This window comes from Amphiprion ocellaris, chromosome 5 (assembly GCF_022539595.1).
Source record: "Amphiprion ocellaris isolate individual 3 ecotype Okinawa chromosome 5, ASM2253959v1, whole genome shotgun sequence".
Taxonomy (NCBI): domain Eukaryota; kingdom Metazoa; phylum Chordata; class Actinopteri; family Pomacentridae; genus Amphiprion; species Amphiprion ocellaris.
The window spans coordinates 36,114,118-36,140,938 of NC_072770.1; the positions used below are offsets into that span (position 1 = coordinate 36,114,118).

Here is a 26,821-nt window from a genome sequence, read left to right on the forward strand (position 1 = left end):
CTTCGAGTGTTCCCTGGGGAACAGTAACGCTTGAGATGGAAAAAGTGTGGCGCCACTAGGACTTTTCCCAGAGTTGGCCATTTGACCAAACAAAAAGCAAACATAATTTAAAGGACACAGAGAGCATGAAAGAAAAGATGGTCTTACCTAATTAGACAAAAAAATGTAACTTCTTTGATTTTAGGTGAAACTCCAAGCACTCTGGTGAAGCAGTGAAGCATGGTGGAGGTATCATCGTGCTAAGGAGTGGCAGGGGCAGGGAGACTGGTCACAATTAACCCTCCTGTTGTCTTCATTTACAGGCATCAAAAATGACTGTTTCCTTGTCTGAAAAAAATATAAAAATTCTGCAAAAAAAATCCCCAAATTTCTGAAAATTTGCAAAACCTTCAGGGAGAAAATTCCAATAATTCCTTAAAACTTTCCCTTAAAAGTTTTATTTAAAAAAAATCCCCCAAATTTGGCAAGAAAATTCTTGTAAATATTTTCAAAAAATGAGTAAAAATCTTCCCAAAAAAATCCTAAAAATATGTAAAGTGATTACGTATATATTAGTAAAACTTCTAATATTTTCTTTAAGAACATTCACATAAAAATCAACCAAAATCCAGTGAAATTCGCTGGATTTTGGTTGCTTTTTATTGTGAATGTTCTTAAGAAACATTTTTAACATTTTTTTCCACCAAAAAAATGTTCAAAAATTTCCCAAAAATATTGAAAATGTGGACATCAGAAGTTTCACTGTGAAAATTTATTTTTTTCTTCCACATTTTCAAACTTTAAACCGGGTCAGTTTTGACTCGCAGGACAACACAAGCGTTAAAAGGAGAATAAATGCTGGGAAATAAAGAGCGCTGGCAACCTCAAAGTGGGACAGTGGTTCATATTTTCCATGATAGTGAGCCGAAGCAAATAGCCGAGAAAATGCCGGAGTAGCTTCAGGACAAGTGTCCGGCTGTCCTTAAGTAGCCCGGCCAAAGTGTAGGTTTAAACCCCTTAAAACGTCTGTGGACAGACCTGAAGATAGCAGTTCAGATGCTTCTCATCCGATCTGACAAAGCCTTATAGGATCTGCCGGGAAGAATGGGATAAACTGGCAAAATCCAGGTGCACAAAGCCTGTGGCGCTTTACCCAGGCTTACCTGACTCAGAGCTGTAATGCCTGTCAAAGGCGCTTCCACAAAGTACTGAATTAAGGGTCTCAATGCTTTTGTAAATTTTTAATAAATTTGCAAAATTTTTTTGCATGTTTTCACTTTTTCATGATGGATTATTTAGTCTAGACTGATGAGAGAAAAATGCTGAATATCATTAACTTCAAAATAACTTCATAAGTGAAGGTGGGAGGAATACTTTCTGAATGACTGTATGCACTTGATTTTTTTGCTTCTTCTACTTTCTTTAAACTTTCTCTCCCAGATATGGAGTTCCTTGAGGTTCTCACTGAGGGCCTCAACCGGGTCCTCCTGGTCCGCGGAGGCGGCCGTGAGGTCATCACTATTTACTCCTGAAAGAGCAGCCCCCTCCCCCTCCATTACCAGCCCTCCCTCAGCCCTGTTCCTGTATCACCTGTACTCCCACCTTCTCATCAATGCTGCTTCATTACCATGCTACTCTTACCATTTATTTCTGTAAGATAGTCCTCTCACATCCAACCAATAGCCCAGCTCAGCTTCAGCACCTCTCCCTCAGCTCCATCCTCAGTGGACTGATGAGCAGTATCACCTGCTCAGCTACTAAACCTTTCACTCTAGTCCCGTAAGCTACTATGACTATGGTAGGCTCTAGACTGCATTAGATGCTATCTAGATTTGCTCTTAAAGAGACTTTTTCCTTTGCTAGTCTGTAGTCTACTGTAGTAACTCACATGAAGTCACAGTCAGTCAGTCAGGAGGAGGAGGAGGTGGGTGTGGGTTGTTAGCTGAGGTGTGAGCACACATGCACGTTTGTGTCTGTCTTTGTTTTAATCCCTGCAGCTTTTTTTTTTGCTTTTTTTTTTTTTTTTTTTTTTTAAATCCAAACACAAATGTGGCATAGACGCGGCTTCTGCTCGGAAAGAACGAGAGCCAGCTGAAATGAGCTCAATGTAGGATTGTCTTTTAGTTCCCTCGTGGTGATCGGACACCTCCCACAGCTTTCCAGCCTGTTGTCTCTGATGTGAATTATCGTTCAAGGCAAAAGACACTGCTACCCACAGTCAGGACCACCAGCTGGAGGAAGGAGGAGAATATAGTTGTTAAGTACGAACTGTGAAACTCACATTGAAATTCAGAGAAGACTGAGACGGCACGAGGATCAAACCTGCAGTCTTGCGTTTAACCTGATCACTCTTTAGCGTAACGTCCTCACAATGGTGTGTGTTTCGACTCCACTTGTTCTGTTACTGCCATCACTGTCTCTCCACCTTTCCTCCTTTTCAACTCATTTCTAAGTGGCTGTTTATCCCCGTGGCCACTGTTAGTGCCAAAAAAAAGAGACAAGGCTAGCTTAGTTTGTAGAGATTGACACGTAACTAAACTGTGAATAGTGCGTTTCCTAGCAGAAGGCTGGCGTGACAGCGGAAGTGGGGAGACGGTACAAAAGCCCCCCACCAGAGGAGATTATCATCGCCAGCACCCCTCGACCCTCGTGTGGATCACTGTAAATAATGTACAAGCTCTGACGCGTTGTTCAGTATGAGTGTAGTATTTTTGTGACATACTTAAAAAGCTTCTAGTGGAGAGAAAACGTTCCTTCGCTCAGAGGGACAGCTCAAAAACGCTGTTTTTAAAAAAAAGTTATTTATTTATTTATCGGATTTATTTATTGGATGGCATAGGCTCCTGTCACTATGGTAACCGTCATTGTAACCTCGACAAAGCACTGCACCTGCACTGTCCACCACTGTGCAACAAGTGAAATTTTTGATGATTTCATCAAGTTCATTGAAATGTTTTAGAAAAAAAATGAAAAACTAGTAAATGTTATTTTTTCATCTAGAGAACAAATATGTATTTATGTTTATAGAAAGAAGTTACTCATATTGATGAAATAGTCGTAAAACATTCTGATTGTCACTCAAAGGTATAATCATTGTTTTTGCCAAATTTAGATACATTCAATGTGCCATATCAAAGTATTTTTCAAAGAGAAATAGTAAACAAAATTCTATTCATTAAATCAGAGAGAACAAAGTGTGTTTAAAAAAAAAGGTTTACAGAGGTGTCGACATGACACTAGTGTGATGATGACACTGTAGTTGGAAAGTCGCCCTATAGATGATGAAAGAATACATGTTCAGCTCTCCCCAAAACTCCCAGCTGTTGAAGTAGGCATATCTATCTGAACATCTATCAACTATTTATTTATAGGGTCTAGTCTAAATAAGCAGAGAGAACAACGGCTTCTGTAGCTACCAAACTCACTTTGTCAAAAAAAAAAAAAAGAACTCTATGCAGTAGACTTTCCAGTGAGATTTTATATCCTCTAGATTGGTCAAGATTTGAGCCACACATGTCCCCCGACTGAATGACTTGTGAGCAAATCATATTTAGGTTTTGAAAAAGTGCATCTTGGAAGGAATGTGCAATAGTTGAAATCCGGACTCATGTGATCATGTTATTTATTTTTTTACACATATATTTTGTATATGTAGATTTCGTAAGTCTTATAAAATCCAGAATCATCTCACTCTGACCAAGGACAGCTGTCACTTTACTTTGATTATTCCTGTTTCTTTTCTCAAAGAAACTGTTTTTGGTCATTTGCACTTGTAGTAGAAATATAAATATAAATAAACACGTATATATACACAGTATATACAATATAGAGAAGCAAAACAAAATTAGTTTCTAGAACTATTTAAAAACAGTATTAAATGTTTTTAGTGTTGCTTGAATGTCGGACCATATGTTGTGAATGCTGCTAGTATCTATAGATTTATTTGTACTGTAAATAGAGATGACTAAAGCAACATTAAAGATAAAGTGAAAAAGGGTATAGACATACATATCAGTGGTGGTGGTGGTTATTTATCAAGACAAGGCTGTACCTGTATACATTTGGCCTGCGATCTCTGGACAGGGTTAGCTTTCTGTTTCATTAGAAAACTATACTGAATACCTTGATGCAATATTACAACTGAGGGGAAAACCCTCTACCCTTTTATTCTCTTTTTAAAAAAAAAAAAAAAGCTCTCTTAAATATTACTATCTTTAATCCAACGAGTAAAGTGAACCAATTTTAACTAACACAATGTACTTAAGCTGACAGGAATTGCCAAAAAAAAAGAAGTTTAAATATGAATATTTCTGGTTTATTTGATAAATGTTACTGTTTGCAAATTTTTAACACACCTACCTTTGACACCTGTGATACTTAACAAGCAGCCAATCCTAGTTTTCAAAGATTTTGGGGTGCCAAGTCATGAAGATTTTCTTTACTAGTCACACTGAACTCTGACAAAAAGGGATTGTTTAACACTCACACCAGTTTTTGAGGAATACGGTTATTTTAAGGATTGTCAAGACAACATTGCCTGCATCAACTGAGCCTTTTAAATTTATTCAAAAGAAAAAGCTATCCGGTGTTTCTTGGAGAAGTTTATTGGAAATGAATTTATTTATTGAATTATCAGTGTTTTATAATTGCTGTTTGCATGGTATTGTGTGGCAATATTTGTTTTAGTGGTTTCTATAGTGATGACTTACATGTTCAAGGTGCAGAGCGGTGGGGGAGGCGATCACATGTTCTCAATGAGTTACAGATTTTGAGAACTCAGGAGCGTCGCCATACAGTCGGCGACAGGGTTAGACCTTGAAAACAAGTCTTTTGCAAAAAAATAAGAAAAAGTATGAGTTCACTATATTGTTACTTGTTATATTTCAATCTTGCTCAAGTAGTCTTATGTAACGTAATAGGAGATTTTGAGTTTGCGAAAAGACGGGCCTTAGGAATGGTCATTTCACCTTTGTAAATATACAGTATATATCACTTAAGTCAGAGACACTGTAACCTTCTAGTGTTGTCTTTTGTTGTACTCTGTTCTATCACTGTGGGAAAAGTCTTAGAGTTTTGTAAGATTACGTGCAATATTGTTCTCACATTCTTTTTTTTTTCTTCATTTGTCACGGTTATGTTTTTTTTATTTTCTATAAAGAACTGGAAGCGTCAGCAGTCACTTACTTTATTAGAATGTTTGTCACCGGGTCTAACAGACCATAAAGATCTAAAGTGTTCAACCCATATGTGGCTGAGGCAGCAACGCACTTTACACTGAGGGGGCATCAGTCTGCAGGAGTTGGGGGTCCAAGTAGAGCCAACCTGCTCTGTACAGACTCTATCCCACAGTGATCTCTGGTGGCACTAGAGTGTATTACAGCCAGCTGTGGCCGTCTGACAGCTCAGACTTAGAAAACACAATGAATTACCTTCATCTCGCTCCAGAGACCTACCTGCTGATTCCGTTAACATCTAATCACGTCAGCATTTTCTTACACGTTTTAGCATGCATCACATTATTTCCTTTCTCTTGCCAAACTTGTTTAAAAAGAATATTAGTAACTGTTTCAATTTATAGTGCTTGTCACTCAATCTGTGAGGTGAGCCTTCCCAGAATCCCCCTCCAACCCCCTCTCACTCCCCCCATCTGCCCCCAGAATCCCTGGTTCTCCCCCATCCCAGCCACAAAATCCACCCCAGCTCTGTATTTTAAATGTGATTGCAGTATAATTCTGAAAAATTATCAAAGAATATAAAACTCGCGCTTCCAATTCTGGTACGGGCTCTGCTTGCACAGCACTGGATAGTCGACTTAGAAACCAGCACGTCCCTCCACCCCCACCCCCCAAACTGATCCATGGTTTAGATCAGATCCTTCGCCTGCACAACTGTAGCATGAGACAAACCTGCCGGTGATCATTACTCAGTCTCCATCCTTAAATGGATATTAAGGGCTCTGAAACACATCTGTTACCGGGTTGAGGAGGCTGTCTTGTTAAGACACCAACAGAGAAATATAAAACTAATTCCAGAGTATTGCAGAGAGGGCACACAGTCTGTAGCTGAACACGATCGTACCCCTCAGCATGTCCTCACACAGACGTGCCTGTAACACAACAACTGCATTTACATTTCACACAGTCCATCTCTCTGGGAGTCAGATGAGGAAAAAACAACTCAAGTGGCTATCCACGCAGTGCAGGCCAGAGCCCCACTCCAGTTATGTTGTGTAACTCAGTGCATGCATGCAATTACCCTGAACAAGGTATATTGAAAATATAGTGGGTGTTTGTGGTATAAAAGTATTTTGTTTTTGTCAGTTAGAAACTTTTCTTTCTAGTAGTATGATATTTTTCTCTTTCCTTAGGACTGGCCAATCATTGTATCCGATATTAGGAATATTATTATAGTACAAGATTCTATTTTTTATGGTAGATCTGTTGACAAGGTCCTCTCATCGTGTCAAATATTATCTGCAGATAAAGTGATTACCAAAGTATATTTCAGTTAACTACATAAATGAGTGTGAAAATGTGTGCTCCAGTGAATTAGATGCAAACAAGTGAATGCTGTTTTCCTTCTTCTAAAGAATTTGTAGCAATTATTTGTGACATAAAAGATTGTTTCCACAAGGTAATATAAGGAACATTGGGCAACGTCGTAGAAGAGACACCTGCAAAATTTGGATTAACGGACTTACTTGAAAAGGTTCAAAACTGTAGATTTACTTCTTCTCAGTCACCAGCTGTAGTTAAATAGAAATATATCCGACAACCAACCTGCTCTGCTATGAAGGCATTCAAACCTGAAAGGGACAAGTTTGACATTTTGGAATTTCTTGGGGACTAGCAAGCAAACTGGAAACAGTTGTCCTGACTGTTCAAAGGTAACTAAATAAACCTGCAAGCATCTCAGAAGCTCCTAGTTTACACATATCTCATTTGTACGATCCGTACTAAAACTACTGGCTATTTTACAGAGTAGATCTTGGCTCCAGTAAATTATTCTGGCACATAATCCCTCAGAAAACTGATTTGTCAGTTTCAGATTTTGGTTTTTGCATAATTTAAATGGCATATTAAATATTGAGCTTTACAGGTGCCTCATAGTTTCCTTTGAACAGATTCAGACTTTTTCCCAGCCAGACTGCTGCAGCTTCATTATTAACTGACAGACATGAATGATGTTAATCTTCTCATTTAAGTCCTATTTTGCGCATATTTTCCTACAATACTTGGGCCTTGAAAAATTCAGTATTTAATTACCGGTGCCTCCCTCCAGAGAAACTTTGTCTCTGTCCAGACTTGTTTTTAATTCACTGGACTTGTGGGAAACATTTTGTATGGATGCTTGAAAAAATGTAATGGATGTAGATGATATATACGGCATAACACACATAAAGACACACCTGTATCAAATTTCACAAATGAAAAACGTTCTTTCCTTCTGAACCGTTCATTACTTTTCCTTGATACTGTACCTAGTCTTATGGTAAAGCCGTAGCGTGTTCCTTTCAGTTTTGTGGGAGTGTGTATGTGTCTACATGTGCACTTGTAACTGCTGGGGGCGGGGGTGGTTATGGGCGAGGGTGGGAGGGGGCTACGTGTAAATAAATCAAATACAGTTAGTGTGGAGGTGTTTATTTTTTGTGTCAGTGTAAGTTAAGTACTCTAAAATAAAAAAAAGACATATTATTCTCTATTGTGATTCATGGTACATTAAAAAGAGGAAAAAGTAGTTTTATCTTACATTTCAAATGCTTATCTCTATGGCTTCTGGCGATACCCGTTCCATTTTATAGATTTGTCAGCACAAAATGCAATAAACCAATACCATTTTATTACAGCAATTGTGTCTTGACTTTTTAATTATGTCTCTTTTTGACAACAGAAACAATGTTACAAATTAGAAGACAAACACATGGTCACTGGAAAAGAACTAAGAACCAAAACTTTACTTCAAAACTTCATTGTTTCAGTAATTTGTAAATATCTACTGGCAGATACCAATTGAAAATGCAGACTCTTAAGTAGTCTGAACCAGTGATCAAATTTAAACAACACAATATTGAGGAAAAAACGTTTAAAAGTTTTTACAAAACATCCCTACAGTCTACTGATACAATGCTGGTAAATGCACTGCACAGAAAAAGATGCGGTATCTACATCTATCAGAGGGAGAGGTGGACCTCACATTAGGAGTGACTAGCACACTACAGCCTGTCAGTAATGTCGGGGATACATGGACATGGGTGGAACTTGGCCTGCATTGGGTGCTGCTCTCTGGGGTGGCTGCTGGGAGGCCCCAGCGCCCACCAGATGGTTGAGAGACGGCCCGCTCTGTATTAATGTGTCGAGAGCTTTCTGGACACTCGGGTTGTCAAAATTGATACCTGAGGCAGAGGCTGGGGGTCTCTGACCAGCTGCTGCGACTGGCATGCGGCCTGACGGGGTGCCATAAGCCTGAGCTCCAGCTGTAGGTTGGACAGGCATGGTCGGGCGGGACGGGTTTTGGGAAGGAACTGGGCCCAGAGAGCCGTAGGAGTGTGACTGGGAGGTGGCAGAAGGAAGGCTACCGGTGCCTGCTAGCGGTCCAGTACCACTGTTAAACAGACTAAGGATTTTAGCCTGCAGCTCCTGCTGATGACTGGGGTTGGCTGAGACACTTGAGCCAGAAGCAGACAGGCCGAGGTGACTGGACTGTGGGGCTGGGTGAGCAGAATGGGATGAAGGGGGGACTGCAGCTGAGGGTGGGACATCATGATGTACTGGTGCAGGAGCTCCAATGTGGACTGGAGCTGTGGGGGGACAACTTCAATTACAACACTGCATTCAACAGTTCAAACATATTTCTACCATAGAAGAATACCGTAATTTCCGGGCTATTGAGTGCACCTGAATATAAGTCGCACCCACTAAATTTAAAAAGAAAAACATTTTTGTACATATATAGGGCGCACTTGTCTATAAGCCGCAGTTGTCCACGTTGTAATATGAGATATTTACACAAAGATTTTTTTAACTTTTAATTAAATGATTTTTTCCCAAACAGTGCCTGTAACATGGCAGTAACACACATTGAGTCAGTTCACGCTGCCATCAATTCATTGATGCCAAGCTAACGTGCAGCAGCTCTATTTCCTTCTTTAACAGGCAGATTGATTGCCTTTAACTTACATGCTGCATCATATGCATTTCTTGGTGTATTTTCCATGATCAGGGTGTGTGCTGAAGAATTTAGTGTGAGTGCGTTTGATTTAATTCGAACAGTTTCATTGGTCCACTGTGACTTGTTTGGTAATTTCATTGGTCTGATGTGACGAGGCTAAACGTATTGATGGCATGAAGCTCATTCCCCCGTAAAAATCTACTCATTAGCCGCATTGTTGTATTAGCTGCAGGGTTCAAAGTGTGTGACAAAAGTAGCGACTTATAGTCTGGAAAGTATGGCATTTAAAGAAAGACTTATTACAGACACATTTGAGCAAGGCTTTAAAAATGTAAACTTGTCCCTTAATGACACAAATAATGAGTTTTTACCTGCTAGAGGATCTGCTGTGCTTCGTACCAGCCGAGTTCTTTTGTCCTTCAGATATGCGATGAGACTGTCCAGTTCCTCTGGAGTTACAAATCTACCCAACAACCACACAGAACACAACTTTATTATTCCAAGCGTGGCGATGCTTAAAGCTATGCAACAAATTAAAGCTGGCCAAATGAAAGTTTACAACCTTTAACTGACGCATCACAGAAATTTACACCGAACATAATAAACCTGATACCTGTTTTCAGACAGCAGTGTGATAGCAGTGAGGACTGATATGGGGTGACCCTCTCTGTCAGGCTCTCTGAGTAGCACATCATCTGCCATCTTGGCCGCCTTTCTGGCAATTTCCTCACGTTCTTTTTCACGGTTTTCAACTTTGTAGGTGTCATAGTTGTGGGCGACCAGCATCATGGCATCCTGCATTGGCATGTTTCGATGTTCTGTAGCAAAAAGTGCACAACAAACGTAGCACGTACAACAGCAAGAGAAGATTCACCTTTGAAATACTCTATTTACTTTCCAAGTGAGCAGAGGAGAGCTCATTAACAGCTACATATTGTTTTGAATTACCTTGAGGCGTTCCGAAAAGGATGTTGACAGTGCAGGAGCGGTGGACCTGGTGCTGCTGGGTAATGATGATGGCAAAGGGAGTACGGGCTCGTCCCACATCCTCCAATGCCTGGGTTAGAGACACTTCTGTGTTGAGGAAGATCAGATCCACCACCATTCCCAAATCACGGACTTTACGCCCAACCGTCTCAGCATACTCCCTACAGTAGTTTTTGAAGCACAAGTGCAGGCAGACAAACACACACACACACACACAAACACAAACACAGGAGCAATATGAAATGAAAGCATTCACAGTACAGGTTGGATATTTACAGAGATGTTTGTGGTCCAGAATAAGTGATACCAGGCCAGAGAGTGGACATACTTTTGTGCCTTGTTGACAACAATCACAGAGCAGTCAACAGGACGGTCCGCGTCGTAGCGCCGCTGGAGTTCTTCATAGTACTGTCGATATAGTTCATTGCGCCGGCGCTCTTCTGGTCGAGCGCGATCTTCTGAAAACAAACCATTGAGCTTTAGACCATTTCTAGTTCACCTCGGCTATACTTGAAAATCTACAGCTGTGCAAAACATTTACAAGTAAAGGATCGATGAGAACGCAAAAGACAAATAACTATGATCAAAATGGAAAAAAGAAAGTGTGGCTGCCATGGGTCTTTGGTGGTGGTGCTGTACATCTAGACAACTAAGCTGTGTACTCGCCATTAAAGGTCCCTTCTAAGGAATCTCTTCATGCTGTGTTTAATTGCATGAGGGGCATAAAAACATGGCAGGACTTTTATTTCTTAAGACTAATGAAAACAAAACTGAGATTGTCCTGTTCAGTCGCCCTGACCTGGTCCAGTTCCTTGCCAGCTCTCTTGGCCCGCTAGCACCTTATATACGATTGCAGGCCAGGAATCTTGGTGTTATTATTGATGGGGCGTTTAAATTAAACAAGTAGATCAGCTCAGTGATCAAGGCTAGCTTCTTTTAGCTTCGGCTTCTAGCCAAAGTCAAACCAAGACAAATCTAAGAAGGGCTGATCTAGAAAAAGTTATCCATACTTTTATTACATCGCGTTTGGACTATTGTAGCTCCCTGTACGTCGGCCATACGTTGTATTGGCCAGTCAGAACTCAACCGTCTGCAGCTTGTTCAGAAAAGTGCAATATAAATAAACCTGACACTGACTTTGACAAGCTAGTAAACCATCAAACCAAATGCTGCAAAAATAGCTTGCATGTTAAACAAACTGATTTTTGTATTGAAAGGTGTCAGGAAAATCAAATCTACTCGTGAAAAGAAAGCACAAATTTACAACGGGTGGTTTAGAGCTCAGACTAACCAAGACTAAACTGTAGCATCATGTACACTGTAAAGTACACAGACCTTCAGGGTCACGTCGTCCATTCCAAGGATCTGCATAAGGATCCCTGTAGGGCTCATCCTTCCTCCGGTAATATTCGTCTGCACCGCTGCGGTAGTATCGGTCATAGTCATCTCTGCTGTATGGAAGCATTTCAGGTTCAGATAAAAACATAGCCACTTTACTCTAGACTTCCAGCTAATGGCATGCGTGTCAGTTACCTGTATGCAGAATCCCGAGGGTCACCTCTGATGTCCTTGTCTCTGCCCTCTGAGCTACGGTACCGGAAATCATGGTCTCGAGAGTGGCCACCTGGCCTCGATTCTCTAGCCGTCTCCCTTCCATCACGGCTGTCCCGAGGCTCGCGTCCATAAACAGGTGAACGGGACCGAGGTCGAGGGTCTTTGCTGTCCCCGTAACTGCCATATGAGGCCCTTAGAGAAATGTTACCAGTTAGTGCAATAACAGTTTAGAGTTGAGGCTGCCTATGAAATGCTCCAGTGGGGAACAGGATCCTCTGTCCCTAAACTGGTGAGGACAGGCCTACAGCTGGTTTTGTAAATTCAATAAAATTGATCTGTATTTATCAAATTGTAAAAAGGTATTTGCACAACCGAAGCAGAGCAACCAAAAGCCGTTTTCTTGTCCGCAAAGGTAACTAGTACAAATTCAATCCGGTTAACGATTCCGTTAAGTGACCTTTTTTTTTTTTTGGTAAATGCTTAGTGATTTGCAAAGGTACAATCAATCAACCATCTGTGGTTCATTGACCATAAATCCAGCCTAAAGTACACCAATACCACAGTTGTTTTACCCTTTTTGACCAAGGTGGCATATTTTGCACCTTTAGCTCAATACGCTTTATGATCGTCTTTTCAATCTTGTGTAAACCACATTCCCATACTCCAAATAAGAGATCACAAAAATGCTTTTAATACAAAGAATTTACAAGAGTAGAAGCTGAGAAGTACATTTCTAGAAGAAATACACTTTTATAGTCAGATACTACATGGCATGGTATTGGAAGTGTGTGTCTATCCTTAAGATTTTCATGAACTTCTTTCGTTGCCTCAAGTTTTTTTCTCTGACAAGATTAATGTTTTAAAGGAAACGTCTTTAAATTGCTTTATTGCTTTATACGGCTTTATTGCGAAGTCATGCAAAATATCATGCAGGAGAATGCAAAAGTAGTCTCTAAATTAAATCTGCCACCATGACTGTTGAGAGCTTTGTCGAATACCTAACATCACAACATTAAAACTTGCAATAAGCAACTGAATCATGCTAAAAATAGCCACCATACACATAATTTGCCTGAAAGAAGCTTCTCAGTGATGTGTGGAATGTTTTGTTGGTGAATTATCTGCTATGGGTGAACATTGCGTCTGAGCTGGTTAAAGTGCCACCATGCAGAAGTTGAATGTTCAGGTTCTCACAAAGTAACAAGTCACTGGTAATGTGCTGTGCTTTAAAAAAAGGAACCCTGTGGAGTTTGGATCCCTAGTTGTGTACATGTGTGTGAGACAGTGGTTTTACATTATTTCCCTAGCTGATCATTGGTGATGGCAGCATGTCAAGAAATATAACCTTTTGCAAACAAAGGCAGGGAAGAAAATGGCCCCTCGCTAGCAAACAAGGATGCAATCCAAGAGTTCAAATTCTGCAAAAAAAAAAAAAAATTGCTCCTTGTATTAAGCCTCTAACAGAAGTACATATAAATATATATTTGTTTACCAGTAAACTTCACAGAGGCCCTTTAAATAAAATTTTGTCGTAACATCATCGGAGCTAAATCTGTATTTTCAGTGCACTTGTTTGGCTTTAGCGTAATTGGTCCCCACGGTCCGATGTCTAACTCATTTAAGGCCACGATGAGCCATAAACCTGCCTACTTAAAATATGAAGTGTGGTCAGAATAGTTTACCTAAGCTGGAAAGAAGATGAAATAGAAATCACGCGAAGAACACCACGGTTGAAAAAGCCATAAAGTGAAGAATCTTTGAGACAAAGACACTTAATTTACATCCATGTGTCTCTTTTCTTTATTTCCAACACATCAGAAAAAAAATTAACTTAGGGTGAAATATTGAACCCCTCTAATGGTGCAGCAGATTCCATCAAGCAGATGTCACCACTGGTGGAAAATACAGGTGAGGAAAAAGTTAAACACGCTTTTTTATTTATTCACAAACACCTCAGAGGCGATGGTAGTTCTTGACATCCGTTTCGCGTTACTTTACCTTCGTGGAGGGCTCTGCTGGGATTGAGGTTTAGCTTGCCGTCGCTCCACTGCCATATTTACATCTGAAAATAAATCAATCCAAACGTTGAACATCACAGTGACATGTAGTTCAGCTAATGTTGTTCACGCAAAACGGAGTCGCCGCGTCAACACTTTCACCATCCAAATGAAACTGAGTACCGGGATCCAAATTTGAAAATCCAAACTTGACGATCAAAACGCAGCAAACTGAAATGCCAAATCTGTAGAATTCAGGTCAGGCTGAACACGAAATGAAGAAATTCTTTTCTCCTCGTCAAAATGTGCTAGAAACTAGCAAAGCTTGAGCAAACAAACTGGATTTTTGAAACCTTCCAATCTACAAGTGTCCCACTTAAGTGACACATTTAAATCCATGTCGAGGAAATTTTCAGAACTGTGTTGCAAATAAAACGAGAGAATTCACAGATTCAGGCTTTGCCAGAATTTAATAATGCACTTGTTTATTTGCATTGTTGTTTATGAGTGGCAGGTATTAAAAGAAAAATAAAAAATATCACACAATCTTCACTCTTTCAGGTCAGGGGCTGTCTAGCAGAGGGCTCCACTAGGGCCATGTTATTTACCGTTTGCAGTGTATCACGTTATTAAAATAGTTTTTAAAAGAAGAGGATGTTGTCAGGTTCTAACTATTCTTAATGAAGGACATCTCTTTAGCTTTAAAACACAGTATTTTATCTGAAAATATTGGTGTTAAATCTTAAAAACTGCATATTTGCTCCTTTTTGTTCGCATTTCTATATAACCAAAACCAGAAAAGAACAATCAGCATGCTCAAATTTTTCACATAAACAAACTTGAACGCAGTCTTCCGTTAGTTTGGTTTGGTTGCTTGCTCCACACCCAAAAAAAACAAACAAACAAACAAAAAAAAAAAACGCACCTTTTTTAGCCATACAATCACACGTTCGGCAATTAAAGCTTACCTATTTTATAACCTTTATATATTCGACCCTTTTGGGCCGCCTTTGCAGCTTCGGCTTCCTCAACGCGTTCAAACTGTACAAATCCAAACCCACGAAACATGGATACGCCTAGAAGAGGAATATTTTCAATGGCACAAACTTAGGACCATTTTGAAGAACATTTTGGATACCTACCCAATTATGCTCTTTAAAAAATGATCAGTAGGAATATTCTTGCATTTCAAGACAAAACAACCTGACTGATCCAGCGTGTCATAAATTAAAATTGGCAACTTATTGCCTGTATTGTGTTTACTGACCGACTATCTTCCCATATGGGCTGAACAGGTCTTCCAAATCCTTCTTTTCCATGTCGGACGTTGGCAAATTTCCAACAAAAATCCTTCTCTCCAAATCTTTCGGATCACTGCTGCTGCAGGAGCGTGAAAACCGTGCTGGTGATGGAGTGCGGCTTCGTCGGCGAGACATGGCTAGATCCCAAAGTCTACTGGTTTCTCTCTTCGTGCGACTAAATGCTTGAACAGGTTTCGTTTGTTCGCTAAAAAATGTCTTTAAAATTCTCCACAATCCTGGAACGCGTCAGTGAGTTACGCGAAGAGGTCAAATACCTTGGAAGGATAAAGAGTTGCAGATCAAAATCACATCAAAGTTCAGACAAAGCAGATTCAAATCCTGTTGAAAATTCACTTTCAAATGCAAATACTCAAATTTTAAATAAAATGTGCTGTTTCAGTCAGATTCTTCCGCAACATTTTGACATACGTACTCGTCAATATGTCTTTTGGGGGGGTTTTTGTGCTCATTTCCACAGCAGGTCATTACGCAATTAAACCAGAGCTTTACATTTGAACTTTTTCCTTAAATTATGACGCAAATCGACCATTCCGCCGTGATTCTCTGATGCAACACTCTGCAGTTTGCACTTCCTTTGTGCAGGTGTGCAAGAACCTCTCTCACTTCACTTACTGTGGATTGGAAAGGTGCTTTTTCTTGACACAGACAGTATTTCATTTTGGTAAGGCAAATAAAAAGTTGTTGCAGACTTTTTCAGCGAGGTAGCTGCTCTGGACACGAAACTTTGTCTGAAATACTTGTTCACTGGGTCCAGCTTTTTCAACTGTCAAATTCTCAGATGACATTTCGCAGACTTTTATATCTTGCATAGAAAACAAATTTAACTGGTTTGATCGGCACACAGGTAGAGATTATGCCAGCATAATAATTATCCATATTATCTACTGAAGTATAGAAAATATTTAACTATTTATATATTTTTGCAACTATTTTTTCCAAAGCATTTCTATGCAGAGAAGTGACTGGTGAAGAAACTGAGACAGTGGTACAGAAACAGGATCAATTGATGAGGCAACACATCCTGATAAATGCTTGAAAAAAGTAATGCCACGGTGTAGCTCTGATGGTGGTGTGAAAAGGAAACACCATTGCTTCAATTATTGGTTAGTCTCTTCTCTAAAATGTTAGAAACTTTTAACGCCATGGTGAAAACTTTTTATACACAACAAAATCCCACAGTTGTCCTGCAGTTGTTGTGAAAAAGTGCAACAGAAACCAGTGTCAGGTGTTGAGGGTGATAAACTATTCTGACACCATGACGTTAAAATGGACTCTTGGCAATAAATAGTGACAATTGCAGAGTCAAATATTCAAAAAGCTCACATCACCAAAGATAAATATTTAATTAGGTCTGTAGTTTCTCACTAAACTGTTCAGAAAACTTTCAAACAAACTGCTTAGTACAATTCGAAATGCAGCGTTTTTTGAAACAGTCCTCTTCTGTCGAAACGGGAAATCAGTCTTGAGGAAAATCGCAACGACTGAAATGAAATCATGGAATTATGGTCGCACCGAAAACGCCAAAATTCAAAAGCATCCTGTTGTTCGAATACCGCAACATCCTTAAAAAGTCCATCGGAGAAATTTACGGTACAGACGCCACAATATCAAATGATTTCAAGAAATGAGAATCTCAGGAGGTGTTCAGTTCAAAGATATATACACTCACAAACTGGCAAGGGTACATCACAGTTAGGCTGGAGGTAATTTAGCTTTTCAGGGAGCAGCCCCTTACATACCTTAACTTGAACCTGGATGCCTTGGATTCAGTGTCCGCATAATTTAGAAAGCCCAGGTGTCTGAAACAAGGAGAGAAAAAAATCCATGACCAATGACTTTAGGAAATTAATTACTTTAAAAGTTGATATTGATATACACATACTGATTACAGAGCAAACATACAGAACATGGTGTTATGTTTATCCATCTTAAACACAGGCTGTCAGGAAGTTGTTTTGAGTTAATATTCTTTATTAAATTTCCTTGCACTGTTATTTAATGTTTTATGTAAAAAAAATAATAATAAAGTTAGCATGTGTGCATCAATTCCTAATTCCTGGTTAAATATATTTTTTTATTATAAACAATAATATATGTTTTTTTAAAAATCACTAAAATGTTTCTTATATTTAAATAACTAACTTGTACTAACTAACTTTGTACTCTCAAGAAAAACTACATCCTGAATTACTCATCTTCTTTACTTCCACAATTTATAATAAATCTTGGGGTGTGATTTCTGGAGACCTTTTTTAATACAATTATTTGTAAATATGACAACACATTACTGTTCTTAGCAATGGTGGGCAAAAATTATCAAACTGAGTGAGCCAACAAACATCAAGCTAGCCAATCAATTCAACTACTACGCAGTATGGTACATGTCTTATTATTTATTAGTTATAAACATGCATTGCTTTGCGTAGTTTCAGTATTGTGACAAAAACATCTCCCAAAAACCGATTGACATCAGTGGGAGCAATAATCCTTATGTCTCTGCTTATTTTACCTGTTTTATGCCCTACAATATAAATAATACACTTGATATACCTTTAAGGATCAATCATTTTTCAAAAGGTAACTGCAGCCCCTATAATTATGACTGAAAAGTTATTAGTGCATTAAAATTACACAATTTAATTCATAAGGGTTATACTTGTTAGATTATATCCCATAGGATAATTGCAAGAGATCTTTCATTCTGTATTTTTCAAAGTTCTTAACCTAACCATACTACTTGTAATAACTACAGTGTACACGAGGTAACAAACATGTTGCATAAACATCAGAAACAACACTAGTATTGCCTAGATTCATGCTGAACATCTTGCCTGAATCATTTTTCTGGTCACAATTACTTGGTTACAAGAAACTTTGGTTTCACAAAGACACGTTTTTTTCTATCACCACACACACAAAGTTATGACTATTTGCACATCATGAATCTGATAAAAGCAGTTGTAGAAAGCTTGTATAACGCTCTTATATTTCGGTATGCGCTACGTAGCAGGGCTAGCTAACTACATAACGTGCTTGTTTCGATATGGCTTCCACTCCATTCAACTGCGTTGCTAATGGCGTGAAAAACGCTACAACACTGAGTGTTTGACCTGGTAACGACCGACTTGTTCTGTTTATGAAAACGAGTAGCTTAAATTAAAGTATTAAGATTAACACCGCAGCACTTTCATTCCGTTTCTGGCGTGTTGCGAGGTTACGGTGACCACACAGCTAGGCTAACATTAGCTGCTAGCTACTTGACGTTAGCTACGCGGAACTTAATTCCTGGACTTCTATAAACAGCTGTGTTTGAGTACACAACTCATTATATTCTTATAATATGGACAACGGGGGAACGTTTTATTTACCGTCAACGTGTATTTAATTCCCGTTTTCAGTCACCTAAGGCCATGGACAGGCGCTACTTTCCTCTTAGCTGCTCTTCTTCGTGCTCCCTCTTCTTCTTCTCCTTTGGTGAAATTTGCTGCAGGCTGAACACAAACAAGAGTAAAGCTGCCCTCCATAGGTCCAGTTGTAGAATTGAATTGGTGTTATTTAATCAAAGATAATGTAAATAAGAACACTGTGCAATTTCACAGATTTTTTTCTGTAAACATTTATATTTATATTTCTTCTATATGGAGAAAGTACCTATTGATAAATAAAGGTTTAATCTATAGAATAGAATAGAATAGAATAGAATAGAATAGAATAGAATAGAATAGAATAGAATAGAATAGAATAGAATAGAATAGAATAGAATAGAATAGAATAGCCACTTTATTGTCAACCAGAACATACACTAGTTGGTGCACATTATGACTGAAATTCCGATGCAACAAGCTCGCCATCGGACTGATAAATACAAAAACAAACAAAAAAAATGTTCTAGATAAAAAACGATTCCAAAATATAAATGCAAACAACGGTATAAATATACATATATAAATATGTATATATAAATTTATACACACACACACACACACATATATACACACCTGTAAACATACACATCCGCACATATTTCTATCTATCTAGATCACAATGGTGCCACTGAATATATAAGAAAAGATAATTATGCCAGTATAAAAACATAGGTAAATTCAACATTCAGCATGTATATTGCAAGACAAACGCATTAAGAAAAACATTAAGAGAAACACTGTCACAGGCACAGCTTAAGGCTGTGGGAGTGCTCTCTCCTCCTCCGGCCCTGCTCTCTGTCTCTCTCTCCTAGGTGTGTGTGGCGTTGCAGCTGGCAGCAGGTGTGGCTCATTGCAATCAGCAGATCTGTTGCAGGTGGGAGTCGCTGATTGTCACTCTGGCTTCTCAATAAAAGCAGACCTCACCTGTCCTTTGAAGCTAGACCGTCGTCTAATCTCCAGTTGGTATTGGGAGTAGAAGCAGTCTATGCCATTTGCCTGGAAACGTCAGTAACCTTGTTTTCTATGTTTAGAGTGTGACTCCTGCCTGCTGCTTGCTACCTGGATCTTCTGGGTTTCTGTTGTCTGCTGGTTCTCCGTTCCTCTGTGGATTCTGATACCCACCTTCCACCAGCTTGTTTTGGGACGAATTCCATCATTGTGGACGCCAGTGACTGCCAACTCCACAGACGCCATTCTACCACTCTGTGTTACAACTGGGAGCATGGAAGCAAGAGGGAACCCTGTCCAAGTCCAATGTTTCCCCATCGTTAGAGTCAGCTAAGTTCTTGAACCCTAGTAACATCAGACAATCTGTTTTTCTGTAGTTTACTTGTTGAACTAATTAGATCTTTTTCCTGTGTAGACAACTCTTAGAAGTTTATGCGTTATTAGGAAAAGTATTAGTCTTGGGGTTTTCTAGTTTCAGGGCTACTGTAGTTTAGTTCTTTGTTTATTCATGTTTCTGATTCGTTTTCCTGCTTTGGTTATACCAAACGTGGGTTAACCGTGTATTGTCATTTAGGTTGTAGTTAGTCTTCCGTGCCGCTAGAGGTTTCATAGATCAGTTTTGTCTTGAGATTTCGTAGTTCTTCTGGTTCCGGTTTGTAGTTCCGGTTGTCATTTGTAGTTCTTTACATTTTGTTGTAAATAAAATCATTGTTAAACGTTATCCTCAGTGTCCATCTTCATTTCCTGCTTCTGAGCCTTTTGTATCTGCCGTAACAAATGGCAACATTTATTATACAACATCCTGTTAAAAGAGCTACATGCTTTCTAAAAAAAAATAAAAAATTAAAAAAAAACGTGATTCATGTGTAAGTGCCTTAATCGGTTCCTCAATGTAACTTTTTTTTTTTTTTTAATTGAGCTCCAGTTATTTTAATAATTGTAAAGCATGTAAGATAATCTGCCTTTGTAGTTATTTTGTATGCATTTCCAGATTTAATTTCTCCTAGGTGATGGCCCTTTTTGCCATTTCATCAACTTCTGTCTCTTTATGCCTTCAGCCCTAAAAAATCCTTGTGTTCCGCGATTTAGATACTCAATTTAACAGTCAATTTCTATTAAAACATGCTGTGTGAAGGTAGGAGCTAAGCATATTATCTTTCCTGTTTTAACTTCCAACACTCACGCAGTGGCCAGTAACTGAAAAAAGGTATATAGAGTGGGCCATAAGGGTCCGTGTATATTTTAGGAATTGGATTTTCCGTTCTGAAACGGGTATTGAAAAACAAAACGAGTAGTTATTTGATTTTCGTTTTAAAATGCAACAATTAAAACTGAAATACAAGGCGTTTTTCCTTTTCATGATCAAAAAGGGATAAACGAAACTTTAAAAATGCTTTGATTTTCATTTTATATTTAGAATAACAAAGTAAAATCAGAAAGATATAGAAACGAAAAAAGTTTCGTTTTTTCATTTTCTGAGACCGGAAGTGGTCATCAGCAAGTGTGGAGCCAAACAGAGTACGGTGTATACAAAATTTTTTTCGTTAATTTTCATGGTCAAAATGAGAGATCAGGTGGCCGATCTTAAAATAAATCAATATTGTTTTTGTTTTTTTTGTTTTTTTTTTTATAGAGCGTTAAAGTTTTGCGAAGCCAGGGGGCGGGGCTACTTGATTGAAAGTCCGGTCTGGAATGATTGACAGGTCCTATGGAGGAGGCAGCAGAGACTCTGCTCTCCTCGTTTGGATTAATTCTGATATAATAACTGTTGGTTTATTTATCGGTGCAGCAGCAGAACATTTTCCACAGACAGTTTTTCTGCCCGTTGACTTGTTTTAACCAGTTTTCTCCCTTCGGCTGATTCTACCAGCAGACACTGAAAGGACTCTGATAGTTCGGTAAGTTAATGTTTATTTTCGTATCGGTGCCGCTTTTAATGCACTTTATATGCAGCTTTAGTGTCAGATGTAATGTGTGTCATGCACTCCAGATGTTGGTGGAGTTTATTTCTGTGTGTGTTGACCAGAGAAGAACGTTAGCATCCGGTAAATGTTAGCTTTAATGTTAGCGATGCTAACCGAGCTAGCTGCTCAGGTATAGCCTGATTAAAGCTAACGTAGCATTAAGCTAACGATGTTTGTGTTGAGTTTCATGTAAACAGCTGAAGTCTGTTGTGTTACAGTAATGTGGTGCATTTAGTTGATAAAACTGTTCATGGAGACGCTGGTTCACATTAATATAACGTTTAGAAAACTTGAATGTGATTAAAACGTTAAGGTTCTGTGTTGTCAGTAGTCCTGAATATCTGCTGAGCAATTAAATGTTCATCAGTGATTCATCTTTAATGTGAAACTTTTACTTTGCACCGATATTTTTTAAAAATGTAGGTCATTTTATGGTAAGACATTAAAGGATGGTTTTCTTAGGTCAATGAATTTAAAGTTTAATTGACTGAAATCTTTCAGTCAATGTTGTGTTTCTTTCAATTTGAAATATCTCGATTTAATTAATACAGCTCAGTTAGATACATTTTATATTATTAAGAATTCTTATTCAGTTTAACACTAGATGATGTATCAGGTCATTGAGTATTTCAGAGCCATTTTTTTTATTATCTGTATTTAAAGTGATATTATTAAAATATAATTGCAATGAATCAGCAGCAACATAAGAAACGACCAAATGTACAAAGGAAGTGCAGCTATTTTAATATAAAAAAATGATCTATCAGTTAGAACATGGTGAAAGTGCAGCTTAATTTAAGTTAGTGAAACTACGGATAAGCAACGTTTCCTTTTACTTCCAGAAAAATAAAAGCCTGATATTTGCTATTTATTAAAAGATCACTAGAAGCAACACTTCCACCAAGCTTGTTTTAGTTTGTTGGTATTTATCGGTGGAGCAGCAGCACATTTTCCACAGACAGTTTTACTGTTCGTTGTCTTGTTTTAATCAGTTTTCAGTTCAGTAATTCAGTCCTTCGACTGATTGGACCAACAGACACTGAAGGACTCCGACAGCTGGTCGGTAATAAATGATAATTTACTGATCGGTGCCAGTTTTAATGAACTTTATGTTCAACTTCAGAGTCAGATATAATGTGAGCAGTGAACCCCAGGAGTTGGTGGAGTTTATTTGTGTGTGTTGACCAGAGAAGAGAGTTAGCATCCAGTGAATATTAGCTTTAATGTGAATCAGCGATGCTAACCGAGCTAGCTGACCAGTCCTGATTAGCAGCTAAATGTAGCATCAAGCTAACGATGTTTGTGTTGTTTCCTGTCAACAGCTGAAGTGATTTGTGTTCCTGTAATGTGGTTCATTAAATTCATAAAACTGTGGCTGGTTGACATTAATGTAACGTTCAGGAAACTTAAATGTGATTAAAACAGTAACATTAATGTTCTTGTTGTCAGTAATCAGCTTTAATTTGACACTAAAACAGACTGATAGTTTTAAATGACATCAGTTTCATTAATTTGTTGAAAATTGTCTCATTTGTTGTTGTGATGTTGCTGCTGATTCATTAAAACCAGATGATCCGTGTTGAAGATACGTTTAGTTCTAGTATCAGAAGTACAAGAAGGAAAATGGAAGTTTAGTTCTGCTACGTCAAAGATTTCAGGAATAAAATAACTAAATGAGTCTTTATGCCTCAAACTCTTTTACAATAATGAAATAATCAGAAATAATATAAATATCAGAGAAAACCTGAGAGAATAATTTCCTGAAAAGTCTGTGAAGGAAAAGCAGCTTTTTATCCTGAAAGATCAGAATCAGCTCCAACATCTGCATCTGACAGCATCAAGTCAACCAGAAAGAAAAGAAAAAAGAAAATGACTTCTTTCTGATCACATCTGTTCCGCTGCTCACAGTCTCCTGCTGCTCACATTCTTCACATTTATAGTCCACTTTTAAAAGTTCAGCAGACAGGTGCTCTGCTTTGGAGTGTGACGATGTCGTCGGTGATGTGGAGAGTGAAGTTTCCGTTTCATCCACAGCGTGCTTTAGGACAGCTGGGTCGGACTTGATGTTTGAAATACTGACCCACAGCTCAGATTTAACTGTCTGTAGTTCCGTTTTGATGGATGTTAAACTTTCACTCAAAGCCACCAGGAGCTGGGTCTTTAAAATAACCACCGTCTCGTTACAGAGTGAAAGTAGCAGTTCCTCCTTAAGGTCAGAGATTGCAGCATCTGACGACCTCTTCAAAAGAAGACATAGTTGATGAAGGCGTTCTGGAGCAGGACCAGAAAGACCACGACCAAGCAGCCTTGAGATCTTAGGCAGCGTCTCCATGAGGTGGGTGTTAACGGTGTTCAGGGTCAAGTCTGTGGTAATCCCATCAAAAAACAAAACAGAAAAAAATCTAGATTATAAATCAACATGTAATCAATGCACTCTGTGTAAAACACCATAGTATAGAATGTAGTTCAGAAAATGTCAAAGTATAGTATACTTAAAATAGTATGGCCTGTAGTTCATAGTATAGCATGTCGGCAAAAAAAAAAACATAGATTATTATGTGGTTCAAAAGCGCAAAATGATAGGATGTTGCCTAAAATTGTCATGTATTATATGTGGTTCAAAAAATGTCATAGTGCAGTATATTGTCAAAATAGTATGTTATTCAAGAAAACAGAGTATAATGTGTCATCTAAAAAATGCCAAAGAATAATATTTCATTGGACAAGTAAAAGTATAGTAATTTTTAAAACTGTTCAAATTCTTATATGTTGCTAAAAAACAACAAAAAAACTAAAACAAAAAAATTCATAGTAATATGTCAATTAAAAAAGCCTATAGTATAGTGTGTCGCTCTAAAAACGTCATAGTATAGCATGTCGCTCAAAAACGTCATAGTATAGCATGTCGCTCAAAAACGTCATAGTATAGCATGTCGCTCAAAAACGTTATAGTTTAGCATGTTGCTCTAAAAACGTCATATGATAGCATGTCGCTCAAAAACGTTATAGTATAGCGAGTCGCTCTTAAAACATCATAGTATAGCCTTTAGTCCACAAAACGTTTTTATGTCCCGGCTGTCTGAAGTAGGTGAGGAGCAACACAAAAACAGTCCAAACGCTGGTTTCCAGAGGGTTAGACGAGTATTTATTTGAAAGAGTAAGTTTACAACAACACAACATGTGAGGGGGTTAAAAACAAATGGGTGTTAGTAAAATAAAAATAAATAAACAGAACTAAAAGTGAACTTCACGTTGACATTGATGGGCATTCCAACCAGGAACAAAGTAAAAGATAATCAATAGGAAAAAAACCCTCTTCCTGTTCACCTCTTAAAGCCCAAAAACACACCGCAGTAGCACCCTAAACTAAAGCTACCAATGGGTTCCCTGTTTTCCTTTGTGAACAATTCAAAGGTCCCTCTCTATCTCCCCACATATCCACCAACCACTGGAACACATCTCCAAAGTTCTGCTGGACCAGCTCAGCTTCCCCTCAGAAGAAGTACTGCCACCTGCCAGATGAAGGAGCCTTTTGAGAGGCAGCTGGCATCGTGATTGGACTGTACTTTGGTCTGTTCCAATCCAGCTTCAGCTCCAGAGACGGCAGGCGGAACGAGTCAACGGAGGCCGGGTGGACGAAGGCATGCAGCTGAGTACAATCCAGAAAACAACAGAGGAGGAGTGCAGCAGCCCAGAGCCAGAACAGAGTAGCATCGTATGTCTCTAAGAAAACATCATAGTATAGCCTTTGGTATGAAAAACACCATCATATACATCGTATATTGTACAAATAACAAGTCAAAGGAAAGAGACATACATTGTAGAATTGTAGTAATTGTGGGCTGACTGATTTACTGATTATCATTATTTTATTTTTTACTGATTTACGGTAATAAATACATTTTAAAATGGCGCTGCTTTGGCTGTGAACCTTTATCTACCTGTGGTCGCTCTGTCTTCTGGAGTGACTTGATTGGTTATACGTCAGGAATAAAACTCCTTTAACTTAACATCTGTAAACAAAACAAAAACGTATCAACAAAGTTTTCTGTTAGAGTTTGTGTTCTTCTAAGTTTAACTCCAAGATTTTAAATACTTTCATTTACTGCAAATGATTATCTACTCCAAATGTCTCACTAATAATCATTATCGGCCTTAAAAACCCACAAAACACCCCTTTATACTCAACCACACTTAGTACAGTCCGGTTCCCCCTTCTATAAATCTGCTTGGAATCGTCCACTTCCTGTTTGTCAAAGTGGCCTTCTACCTGGACAGGTTTTGTTGGAGCTCATGCAGCAAACATTTTGGGTAACTGCACTTTAATATGGATGGATGACACTGAATTAGAGTCTGTTTTAATGAGACTGAGTTCAGATGTGTAGCTCTGTCATTAAATAGGAAATTATTTCTCTGAATTCACAGAGAAAAGTCTGAAATGTTTGCTAGGTTAGCATCCCACATGTTCTTTGGCTCAGCTAAAGCTAACTCTCTCCAACTTCTGGATCTCTTGAGTTGCTTGTTGTTAAAATATCTTACTAGAGGTGCTGAAGCTCAGAAAGTCTGAGGTATTTGTTCAAAATAAGCTCATTCTCAAGTCTGATCTGAACTGTCCTCTTTTGTTTGAACTTTCCCTAAACTTAGGAGTTAATGAGAGACCAGACTCAGTCTCATTTATGTAGAGATTAAACTGTAGAGTCATCCATTGATGGTAAAGTGCAGATTTTCAAATGTTTGTTGCACATCCTCCCGACCAAACCAGTCCAGGTGGAAGACGATGTGAAGAGAAAGCTCCAGAGGATGAATATCACACATTTACGTTGGAAATAAATGTCCTTTTATTAGACATTGTCATGCAAAAGTTGGATTTCCCTTTAATGATGTTCAAATCTTTGTTGAGTGTTTTGTTGATGTTGGTTTCTAAATGTGTTTTGACACTCGGGCCCCAAAGATTAAAACCTTTTACGGCTCACAAACTGCAACAATTCACACATTATCAACTATTTTTCTGACTAATCTAAGATAAAAAGTGAAAAACTGCCTGATTCCTGCATCATGAATGTAAATCTTTTTGGTTTTTATGACAGTAAACTGAATATATTTGGGTTTGACATTTTATAAACCAAAACAAGAAATGAATTAGTGGAGAAAACAATCAACAGATTAATGGACAAAGAAAATGTGTTTTCCAACATATATGGCTGAATTACTCCAACATTACAAGATACATACAGTTTAATTAAATTTTATTTATATAACGCCAATTACAGGTCAAATTGTCTCAAGACGCTTTATTTTTATTTATTTTTTGTCATATTTAAAATGTAACAAAGTAAGAAATTTAAAGCCCTTGACTAATCCAATTTATTTTTTGGTTTTTAAGAGACTAATCAACAATTAAAATAATTTTCTCCACTAAAACTAATAAACATGAGGTCAAATAGAAGGAAGAGTTTTAAGTACTGCAGTCCCACGAC

The 26,821-nt window shown here is 38.3% G+C and overlaps 2 protein-coding genes and 1 long non-coding RNA gene across 14 annotated transcripts in view; 2 read left to right on the forward strand and 1 right to left on the reverse strand.

Moving 5' to 3' along the window:
• The window catches only part of slc12a5a (solute carrier family 12 member 5a), a 183,486-nt gene extending 175,662 nt beyond the window's left edge, over positions 1–7,824 (forward strand). For all 4 annotated transcript variants that reach the window (XM_023293988.3, XM_023293989.3, XM_023293990.3 and 1 more), the window contains exon 26: positions 1,420–7,824. In XM_023293988.3, the coding sequence (XP_023149756.2) occupies positions 1,420–1,511 (92 nt within the window). In that variant the 3' untranslated portion in view covers positions 1,512–7,824. The remainder of the gene's footprint in view (positions 1–1,419) is intronic.
• On the reverse strand, positions 7,815–18,498 carry ncoa5 (nuclear receptor coactivator 5). 8 transcript variants are annotated; one of them, XM_023293995.2, is made up of 12 exons: positions 18,376–18,498; positions 16,747–16,806; positions 14,953–15,261; positions 14,654–14,761; positions 13,687–13,750; positions 11,668–11,880; positions 11,470–11,582; positions 10,463–10,589; positions 10,096–10,298; positions 9,761–9,965; positions 9,519–9,610; positions 7,815–8,776 (listed from the first exon to the last, which is right to left on the reverse strand). In XM_023293995.2, exons 3-12 carry the CDS (start codon positions 15,119–15,121, stop codon positions 8,202–8,204), a joined length of 1,869 nt encoding a protein of 622 aa, XP_023149763.1. In that variant the 5' UTR covers positions 15,122–15,261; positions 16,747–16,806; positions 18,376–18,498; the 3' UTR covers positions 7,815–8,201. The 8 variants fall into 8 exon arrangements, with proteins under 8 accessions (XP_023149763.1, XP_023149762.1, XP_054866827.1 ...); XM_023293994.2 differs by having other exon boundaries at positions 10,463–10,592; XM_055010852.1 differs by having other exon boundaries at positions 10,096–10,295; positions 11,470–11,585.
• Positions 18,499–20,884: 2,386 nt separating this feature from the next.
• LOC129349037 (uncharacterized) lies at positions 20,885–25,256 on the forward strand. Of its 2 annotated transcripts, none has more exons than XR_008601835.1 (3): positions 20,885–21,278; positions 23,531–23,679; positions 24,759–25,256. It is a non-coding gene; the product is annotated as an uncharacterized LOC129349037 (long non-coding RNA). The 2 variants fall into 2 exon arrangements; XR_008601836.1 differs by having other exon boundaries at positions 24,812–25,256.
• Positions 25,257–26,821: the final 1,565 nt, after the last annotated feature.